Source organism: Eleutherodactylus coqui, chromosome 13, assembly GCF_035609145.1.
Source record: "Eleutherodactylus coqui strain aEleCoq1 chromosome 13, aEleCoq1.hap1, whole genome shotgun sequence".
In the NCBI taxonomy this organism is placed as follows: domain Eukaryota; kingdom Metazoa; phylum Chordata; class Amphibia; order Anura; family Eleutherodactylidae; genus Eleutherodactylus; species Eleutherodactylus coqui.
The window spans coordinates 76,656,213-76,667,104 of NC_089849.1; the positions used below are offsets into that span (position 1 = coordinate 76,656,213).

Below are 10,892 nucleotides of genomic sequence, written 5' to 3' on the forward strand. Positions count from 1 at the left end.
TTGTATATAAGCTCTTCCCTGAAAAACAAAAATTTTAGTGTTAAAAAAAAAAAAAAATTACTTACCTGTCAGCCGCTGCTGTGTCCCCCGCTGGGATGAAGAACACATCTGCCGCATGCGGCAGATGTTTTCTTCATCCCCACTAGTTAAAAGAATTCACTTCAGCCAACCACAATCAGAGCTACCAGCAGGCGGTAATTTTAAATCCCTGGCTGCTGATAGCTCCGAACTACAGAGCCGGGGACAGCGCCAGAAGTCGCGGCTGAGCCCCGGCAGCTGAAGGGAGGTGAGTATTTTTTTTAATACCCTTTTTTAAATGGCTTTTCAGGGAAGGGCTTATGAAGCCCTTCCCTGAAAAGCCATTGACAGGATGCCGGCAGCAGGATTCTGTACCGCAGGTGTCACGTGTGACCGCTGCGGTTGAGAATTGAAGAATTCCCTTTGCTGCATCTGCCACAGATGTGGCAGATGTAGCAGCAGGGAATTCTTTTAACTAGCGGGGGTGAAGGAAACATCTGCCACATGCGGCAGATGTGTTCTTCATGCCCACGGGGGTCATGGCAGCGGCGGACAGGTACGTTTTTTTTTTTGCACTAAAATCTTTCTTTTTAAGGGAAGGGCTTATATGTAAAGCTCTTCCCTGAAAAAGAATGCAGGCGTGCTGGCAGAGCATTGTTTTCAATGGAGCCGCCGGCAGCAGCTGCAGCTCCATTGACAATAAGCACGCAGCTGTGTTCACGCGTGTTTTTGCTTGTACCTAGGTGCGGACGTATGCACCTAAGTACGCACAAAAACGCGCTCGTGTGAACGCACCCTAAGTATGCACAAAAACGCGCTCGTGTGAACGCACCCTAAGTATGCACAAAAACGCGCTCGTGTGAACGCACCCTAAGTACGCACAAAAACACGCTCGTGTGAACGCACCCTGACGTTGCGTTTTTGTGCGCACCTCTCTGTTTACTGTACTTTTTGCATGCAAAAATCGTGCACCCCCATAGACTTCTGTAGGGCTCTTTGGTGCACAAAGTAGAGCATGTTCTATTTTTTGGCGCATGCAAGAAATGTGTATGCAAAAATAGGAAATCAAAACAAACTCATTGAAATCAGTAGTTTCTGTTCTCTGCTTTATGCGTGCGCAAAAACAAGTGCAAATCCGTCCGTGTGAAGGAGCCCTTAGACCAAGACGGATGAGACAATATTAGGCTGTACTGTTACAATCTGATTGATTGCTACTGGCATATATACTCCGGTGATTATATCTGACCATAGGTGTAGTGATGTGATGAGGTTACGCTCTTCTGTTTGGGATATTTATAAATGTTAAATATAATTAAAGGGGTTGTCCGGTTGTAAACTATTGATGCCCTATCATAAGGTGACCAGACATCCCGATGTAGGTGGGACAGTCCTGCTTTGGGACCCTGTGTCTCGCTTCCCCCAGAGTCACAGGTGGGACAGCTATTAGTCCCGATTTTGGGACATCTATCCCGCTTTTGTCCCACTTTCGGGATGCGGGGGCACCATTACTAGGATTACCAGCCAGGGTGCCGCACCTCCCTGGACGGTAATCTCTCTGCAATGCTTCGGCTGGAAGCCCACACTGATGACAGTGTGTGCATCCAGGATCTTCCTCCCCTCACCTCTCCTCTTTGGTTCCGCAAGAGGAGAGGAGCTGGGAGGAGGCTTTGCTACAGGTGCACACACTTCCAGACACAGCATCGCTGAGAGGAGGAGTGACTTTGTGAAGACCAGAAGGAGGGTAAGTATATGGGTTTTAGTCTGTATCATTGGTGCAGATATTGAATGGAAATCCGCCTCGTACCCGTAGCTGACTTAATACTATGCAGCGCTCCCCCTCATCTCCTCCGTAGGCTTCCCACTGTCAGCGCTCCCTGGCTTACAGTTCTCAGCGGCCTTTAGTGGCCTCACCTGAGCAGCATCACCTGACCAGCGGGGCCCCACCTGATCAGACCGCTGGTAACCGGAAGCTGGGGAGTGTTGACAGAGGGAAGCCTTTGGAGGAGGTGAGGGGTAGTGCCGCATAGTATGAAATTAGCCGCAGGTACGCAACTGATTTCCAGTCAAATTCGCACCAATGGTATGAGTTTTGACAGTTTTTGGATGCAGAAATGTTGCGGAATTTGCTCTCTGAATTTTTTGAAACAGCCCTGTACAATGACGGAGATAAAATCATACATCGTGATAAGCTCCACCCCTGACCAAGCACCTTTGTCTCGCTTTGAACCTGGGAAAATCTGTTTACTTTACCTATCATCAGGACAGATCATCAATAGTAAATCGGCAGGGGTATGTCATTTAAGATCCCCATTCATCAGCTGTTCACCAAGCCAGTGCGCTCTTGCACTGAGCTAACGTGTATATGAAGAAGACAGCTCCGTTCCCACTCCTGTGTCCATTGTTGGTATTATAGGCCTTTTATTTCAATGAGAACTTGACCTGCAATTCCAAGTCTGGCCACTGCAGTGGAAACGGAGCTGTCTGCTCCCTGCACAAATCAGCTCAGTGCATGATCTTACTGGCTCAGCCAACAGCTGATTGATGAGGGTCCTAAATAATGGACAACCACTGATCTACTACTATTGATAGCCTATCCTGAGGATAGGCCATCAACAGTTTAAACTGGACAAGCCCTTCAGTATAATACATCATTTGTGTGTATTCCAATGCTTGTGTTTATGTCTCTCATCAGAGCCGTGGGGAAAACCTGCCTTCTGATTAGCTATACAACTAATGCCTTCCCTGGGGAATACATCCCAACTGTGTAAGTATTCTGACATGTACCAGAGGGTTTGATGTACTTGAGGACCAGAACCTAGAATAGGCACCATACATGTCGTTGGCGGGATGGGTGGGGCTGTGCTCGGGTAATGGGTGTAATCTAAAGCTTAATTCTACTTAAATCCCCAAGAATCGGATGCCACTCTAAGTAGTGACCCTTATTACACTCACGGGGTCCGGGAAGCTGAGATCTGAGGAGCTACCTACACTGACCCCATAGAGCTTCCCAAACTGACCCTGCCTGTAATATGGAAATGACGCAGCCTTCATATTGTAAACTTCATTTAATTCAACGGTAACAGGATCTGATAATTGGGCTTATTGAAAGGTCACAGTGAAGTATAACAGTAAGGGTAGAGACCCTCCAGGAAGACGCCTCGGGATAAAATGCCAACATGAAGTAGACTTATCTATCACCTTGATATAATTAGACCGCTCATGCAGCTGGTTATCTCAGTCTTCTGCTCCTGATCATCCGGCATTCCAGATTGTCTTGAGGTTCTATGCGTACTTTCTGGACCGTCAGAATGTTTTTCTGTATAATATTGGATTCCACTTTGCTGTTATAGGAATACCCATCCCAAAAATTCTAATATTTCTACCAGCCTGGTGGGTCATTTCTTAACCCGTTAGAGATTGCAATACGCCTTTTTACTCACCTCACTGATGGACTTTAAACCTGCACATCTTTTTAAGGCGGTGGCTTGGCTGACTACTGACAGCCAGGCTCCTGCTCTAATAGGCAGTAGCGGAAAAAATCGCATTCAATAACAAGTTCAGCATGTAAGCAGATGACGGAGGGGGTGGGGGTGGCGGGATCCTTCTGTCACCCATCGGCAGCCCTCATTGCGATCACAGAGTACCGATGGGTTCCCATGGCAGCCGGAAACCTGACAGTGGCTTTCATGTCAGCCTATTAGGCCCCGCCTCCTGCAGTCTAATAGGCCACTGTCATAGGCTTAGTAGAATGCACTACATAAGTAATGCAGTGTACTATTCTAGCAATCGAACGATGACATCTTGAAGTCACCATCAGGGGTTAAAAAATAGCGTGAAAAAATCTATGAAGTTTAAATTAAACGAAAAAAGATCCAGTTTAACCCCTTCCCGCTATATGACGTACATTTATGTCATGCAGCATCGGGATATGTATGAAGAGCGATTGCGGGGCAACCTCTCTTCATACAGCGCGAGCGTCAGCTGTTTGTTACAGCTGACACCCGTGGGCATTAGCTGCAATCGGCTGTGTGGCTGATCGTGGATATTAACCCTTTAAATGCCGCTGTCAATTCTGATGAGATCGCAGGGAGACGTGCGGGTGTCATGGCAGCCGGGGGCCGTGGGATAGCTTGATAGACTGCCTGTGAGATTGCAGAATGACTATAGCATTACATCACACTGCAGAAGTGATCAAAGGGGTAAAAAAAAAAAAAAGGTCAAATATGATCAATAAAGTTTTACTAGTTGTGAAAAGAAAGTAATAAAATTTTAAATCGCGTCTGTTTTGCCATATCTCTAATAAAACAAAAATACATAGTTGGTATCATCCTGTCCGTAAAAGTCCAATCTATCACAGTAGCGCATGTTTACCCTGCCCGGTGAACGTAAAAAAAAAGACGCTTGAAATGAACTTTTTTTAGTCACCTTGTCTCCCAGAAAAAATGCAATAAAAAGTTGTATGTATTCCGAAATGGTACCAATGTAAACTACACGATGTGTCGCAAAAAAAGAGCCCTCGCACAACTACGTCGATGGAAAAATAAAAAAGTTTTTTGCGCGCAGAAGATGGCGGCAGAAAATAATTTAAAAAAATTAAATGTCTTTGAAAAAAAATAAAAGTAGTACAGGGAAAAAAAACCTATACAAGTTTGATACTGTAATAATCGTACTGACCCATAGAATAAAGTTATCAGGTCATTTTTGTTGCAGTTTGTGCGCCGTAGAAACAAGACGCACTGAAAGATGGCGGAATGTCGTTTTCTTTTTTTATTTTACTCCACTTAGAATTTTTTGTACGTTTTTTAGTACATTATATGGTACATTAAATAGCACCATTGAAAAATGCAACTCGTACCGCAAAAAACAAGCCCTCATACAGTGACGTCAGTGGATAAATAAAGGAGTTAACATTTTTTAAAAGGGGAGGAAAAAATGAAAATGGGGGGGGGGGGGGGAAGGGCCATGTCATTAACCCTTTGCAATCCAATTTTAGATTCAGGGTTTCCTAGTGGGCTTTCTCTTTCTGCCATTATACAATGGCGCCATCTGCTGGCTAGATCCAGTACTGCGGTATGTGACATGCTGGAGAGGCCCCAGACAACAGAGCGGCCAGTAATATACAGTAAGAATACCCTGCTGGATGTCTTCCGACATCGGAGCTGCACAGCCTTCAATCAGAATGTCTTCAGACGTCAGACAGTGAATTGGAAGGGGTTAAGGGGTTAGTTAAAAGAGATATGCATTTTTTTCCCACAAAAAAATGTTTTAGGGCGCATTTAAACGACCGTATATCGGCTGGGTTTTCACGCGCAACCGATATACAGCGTCCCTCTCTACAGGGGGAGGAGGCCGGAAGAGCCTGGAGCAGTTCACTGAGCTCCCGCCCCTCGGCACTAGTTGCAATGGGAGGGGGCGGGGCTACGCCGGGAAACTTAGCGCCGCCCCGTTCCGCCCCCTCCCATTGCAAATAGTGCCGAGGGGCGGAGAGGAGGCGGGAGTTCAGTGAACTGCTCCCGGCTCTTCCAGCCTCTTCCCCCTGCGGAGAGGGACGCGTGAAAACCCAGCCGATATACGGTCGTCTAAATGCGCCCTAAAATTGATAAAATACCCCAAATTGTTTTTTAAAAGCTGCAAATATAATAGATATTACAGTGTTTGAAACGTAAATGAAAATATTTTCTTAATCATATCACATGGTGAACGTCATAGAAATGGAGTAAAAAAGTAATGTTACTTTTCTCTTGTCTCCCTCCCCAAAAATTCAGTGGAAAGAAATCCAAAGGTCCCGTGTGCCTCAAAGTGGTAGCAACAAAAAGTACAATTCTTCCCGCAAAAAACAAGACCTTCCGTTACTAGAGGAATAGAAATATTTTAGAATGCAGCAATGCAGATTCTACAGATTTTTTTTTTCCCTTTAAAAATGTGTTTTTATTGCGCAAAGATTAACAAAAATCTATACAAACTTGGTATGGCAGTAATCGTGTTCAGCCACCTAAGAAAATGATCATGTTGTTTGTACTGAATAGTGAACATTGTAAAAACAAAACCTAAGAACGAGGACGGAATTACTGAACGTTTTTTCCATCTCCCCACACCCATACTCCTCAAAAAAAAAAAAACATAATAAAAGTCATACAATACATTATATGTACCCCAGAGGGGTGTCATAAAAAAATACAACCCGTCCCACTCAAAACAAACCCTCATACGGCTGTCAATAACTTATGGCTTATGCAATGTGATAATGAAAATCGCTTGGTCCTTAAAGGGGTTTTCAGTGGAAATACTATTGATGACCTATCCCCAGAATAGGTCATCAACAGTTGATTTGGCTGGGGTATATCGCTTGGGACCCCGGCCGATCCGCTGAGCGGGCACATGCTGTCAGCACCGCAAATACACAGAGGTCGGAGTGGAAGCATCAGCACCAACCTCCGTGTAGTGGCCGGTGCTTGTAAGTGCAGGCACGGCTCTCATTGAAATCAATTATCTCCCCAGGTAAAAGGCCTTGAGAGCTGGTGAGTTAATATTTGGGTGGGAAGGTTTGGACATTGCTCAGAGATGTTCTCTTTTTGGAAACCTCCTGCATAGTGTACATAATTATTGCCGTAACCCATAATCTGGCCGCCTTTATAATATTTCTTCTATTTTCAAAGCTGCAAATGTTGCTCTTTTCTGACTATAAGTAACAATGGAATGTCTGTCATCTGTTCTCGCACAGGTTTGATAACTACTCTGCCAATGTGATGGTGGATGGAAAACCAGTCAATCTTGGTCTTTGGGACACGGCTGGTCAAGAAGATTATGACAGACTCCGGCCTTTGTCCTACCCTCAAACGGTAAGTGAGGCGTCCGATCAAAGACTTACTGCCTGCAAGAATTGTCCGGGGGTTACCAAAGTGCCGTGTACTGACTGAGCGCACACCCATACCTTCAGCGATGAGTGCCTTCTTCCTGAAGGCCCCTGAGTAGTCGTCTGTTGGAAATCCCTCAGTAGGGTTCGGTGTGCCCTTCTTCACAACCCTACTACAGTATCTCCTGTGGTATATGGACTGATTGGCCAACGGAGTGGTGTTTACCCAAGCCAACCAATCAGCCATAATGGAAGTGTGTTTGCTCCGGCCCCGCCTCTACATGGGTGCCGGTTATTGTCTTGCCTGATGTATCCTGTGTGGCGGTCTCCTGCACCTAAGTACCACTGGTGATATTTTCACTGTGGGGCTGTTATATGTATATAGATTGTTTGTTTTTTTATTCTTCCCTACCCTCCATCTAGGGACAGGCTAGTTCTCCTAGGTTTGACACGTGGGGCCACCACTATTGGGGCAATAACCCTGCTTTTAGGCATGGGCCACCATGCTAAAGTTGGTTAGCGATAGCGTTTCCACACCTGTATTTTTATTGTTTTTTGACCCCCTCTGTGTTACCCACATTTTGCTGCTTAAATATACGTCCATATTTGTCCCTCGTGGATAAGAGTAACATCTTGGTGAGACATGTCCTTGACGTCCATGAGGGGCAACTTCTCTATGCCCTTCACAAACGGAACAGCCAAAGTGTATATTATGATAACCAGCAATGCTGGATTGGGTTTAACTCAGTTTTCTGTTCAAATGGTGTCTCACAAAGACAACCCATTTTTCCAGAGAGACCAATGCAGAGATCTACGGATCCCCATGAATCCGGTTTCTGTCATGGTGGGTCACATTTATGATGCTTTTTATCCTACTTCTTGGCGTAAAAAAAGGCGCTAATTTTTACGCAAATGTGTATTCGCACAAAAATGTGCAACTTTTTGCCTTTCTGTGCTGGCCCTGCCACTTTTTTAAAAGTGGGTGGTGTTTGTCAGGAGGGGGCGTGGCCACTAAGACCAAAAAATTTATGTGTAACTTATGCCAGAAACTGGCGTAAATTGTACCAGAAATAAATGCCATGTCAGACCTGGTGCACATTTTTATATGTATTTCGTGCGCTCAGGGAAATTGTACTAAGCCCGACGTAGGAAGTGTTAGGCTTGGTAAGCATCCCCCTGTGTTTCCTCAGCTGTATTTGCCATGTGAAGCCACATCTACATTTTCCGCTGCTGAGGAAATGTAGCATTGCATGCATGCTAGTTGTTCCATATGTAACTGGGCATATGGACAGGGGTCACGTCATGTTATCGCAGTGTAGAAGAAGCAAGGACCCTGGAAGTTCAGCTATAATGCTGGTCTACTAAGCCATAAGGATCCCTACCAGTATGTGTCTCATATTATCCCTCTTGTCTCCTCCAGGATGTCTTCCTGATTTGCTTCTCTCTCGTCAGTCCTGCTTCTTTTGAGAACGTCAGAGCAAAGGTAACAAGCCGTATATATATATATTTCCGAAAATGCCAGTCTGCTCAGCTCCTCCCGCTCTGTAATATGCTGCCTGCAGAATGGACTACATTTTAATTGTGACAAGTTCCCTTTAAAGAGCCACTCTGGCAAAAACACAATTTACCATCCCAGCCCCCCTCACCTGATTGTCACAATCTGGAGGTCTCCTATGTGGAAGGAGCTTGTAATATCAACACACAGGAATTAGGGCTCCCACACACTTGCGGTTTTTTACGCGAATGTCAATGGGACTTTCTAATGTTCCGCTGCTGATAGGAAATGAGAAGCAGCGATGACAGCCAATGGAGCACGGCGCTCAGGTGAGAGCTGCACCCCCTTTGCTTCAGCTATCAACGACGGATTCAGCATCCAGACCCGCACTGATCAAAACTTTGGACGTGTTGCTGTAACATGTCAAAAGTTTCTTTTTTAAGTGCAGTTACTCTATAAGAGTTTGGCCGCCTTTCAGATATATTTACCAAATTCATTTTACACGTACCTGTATGAGGTTTTTCCTTTTGATAAAGTGAAGAAAATAGTTAAATTGATTCATCCATTGTATTTTATAGACTTTTGGATAGGATGATTTAGAGATTCGGGCGGAGGCTCATCTCAGTACTTTTACACGAGCCGATAGTCGCCCGAAAAGAGTGATTACGGGCAATTGTCGTCCCGTGTCCCATTAGGCCAAGTGCATGTGAATCGCTCACTTGTTGGAGTCGATGGCTTTTAACTCGCCTAAAAACCTGGCGACTATTGGCCCATATGAACAGGCAGATGTTCATCTATGAACAACTGCCTGTTTACTGTGAAAGGAGGCGGGCGGCTGGAAGAGATTATTTCTTTTTTACATGACTTTATGTGATCTGTTCAAACAACATACATGATGTCATGTTCTAAGAATGCATTTATTTCTTTGCAGTGGTATCCAGAAGTACGACACCACTGTCCTAACACTCCGATCATTTTGGTGGGTACCAAACTGGATCTGAGGGATGACAAAGACACCATTGAGCGGCTGAGGGACAAAAGACTATCTCCGATCACATATCCCCAGGGTCTAGCCATGGCTCGAGAAATAGGTAAGATGAAAGAAACTGAATGTACTCCAGAGAGAGAAGGATAGAGCTGGATTAAAAAGCATTGATCAGTTTATCTTAAAGGAGTTTTATTGGAATTTTTCAAAATGGCCGCCATTCATGCAACTTGTGAGAAACCCGTCATAGAGTGGGTTAAATGCATCTCTAAACCGGCGGGGAAGGGAGTGGAACGTAGCCTAATGCTACACTGTTCTTTTAGGCTGAATAGTAAGCCTCATAGAAACGCACACTCTGGCGTTGCATCCCGCTCACAGCCCCATCTAGAGATGCATTCAATCCGTCCTAGGACAGTTTTCCCGTAGGTTACACGGACAGCGGTCATTTTGGTGAAATTCTGGACTTATTTGATATATTACTGTTATATTTATCTATCTCCAACACTCCCATTGAACGTGAATGGAGTGGCACAGCGCATGTGCGACCACCACTCGGTTCATTCTCCTCCTCACTGCAGGGTATGCACTGAACCCGCAATGAGGAGAAGAGGGGGGCACGGAACCTCCGTTCTCGAGATCGATGGGAATCTCAGCCTTGAGACCCCCACCTATCAGGTTTTTTTCACCTATCCTACTAAAATCAAGTCTTGGGAATACTACTTTAATCAATGCTGTGTCCTAAAATCTCTAGGTTTAGGTTTCATAACTAGGAACCACTTGGTAACTGTGACTGTTCTCTGTAAGGTTCTGTCAAGTACTTGGAGTGTTCGGCCCTCACCCAGCGTGGTCTGAAGACTGTGTTCGACGAAGCTATCCGTGCCGTCCTCTGTCCTCCCCCCGTGAAGAGACCTGGCAAGAAATGTACCGTTTTCTGAGCAACTAAAGACTGGAAACTGGACCAAACCCATACCATCTCTTTCCAAAGACGTGAAACCCCACCAGAGTGGAACGTGGGGTGGACGGAGACCTACAGATGTTTTCCGTGGTTTAGTGTTTTGTGAATGTACGGAGCATGGGGTGGGAGGGGGATGGGTGACACGGCGTACCACTCAGAGAAGGGTGACTTCTACTATACTTCCAATGCGAAGTGGTGGGTCTAGACTAGAGTGACCCCCTCCGCATGAATATGCGATACCTGACACTGTGTATATGGCACAGCAGTAGGATTCAGCAGAGATGCTATACGGACCGGTTCACCACCTGCAATTGAACTTTACTATGAAAGGAAGAGGGTGGTCTGCCTGTGTCATGGTGCATTTAATAATCACTGACCATCTAATATTTCTATTGCATGGGGATAATGTCTGGTTTTCTTGTTCTGTGTCCTGGTTACAAGAAATCTGTGAATCATGTAGTTAATGTTATCAATTTGGTATTAACTTGTGAGTATATAAACACCTTGTCGAGTCATGATGCTTTATGAACAAGCCGTGAGAATTCTGTAAGGCAGCCAATATACTGAAGGATCAAAACAGTATTGC

At 45.2% G+C, this 10,892-nt stretch overlaps 1 protein-coding gene across 4 annotated transcripts in view; it reads left to right on the forward strand.

Annotated features, from left to right (window-relative positions):
* The window catches only part of RAC3 (Rac family small GTPase 3), a 52,076-nt gene extending 41,255 nt beyond the window's left edge, over nucleotides 1-10,821 (forward strand). For all 4 annotated transcript variants that reach the window (XM_066587962.1, XM_066587960.1, XM_066587961.1 and 1 more), the window contains 5 exons: nucleotides 2,711-2,782; nucleotides 6,740-6,857; nucleotides 8,292-8,354; nucleotides 9,298-9,457; nucleotides 10,156-10,821. In XM_066587962.1, coding sequence (XP_066444059.1) covers nucleotides 2,711-2,782; nucleotides 6,740-6,857; nucleotides 8,292-8,354; nucleotides 9,298-9,457; nucleotides 10,156-10,286 — 544 coding nt within the window. In that variant the 3' untranslated portion in view covers nucleotides 10,287-10,821. The remainder of the gene's footprint in view (nucleotides 1-2,710; nucleotides 2,783-6,739; nucleotides 6,858-8,291; nucleotides 8,355-9,297; nucleotides 9,458-10,155) is intronic.
* The last annotated feature ends 71 nt before the right edge of the window (nucleotides 10,822-10,892 follow it).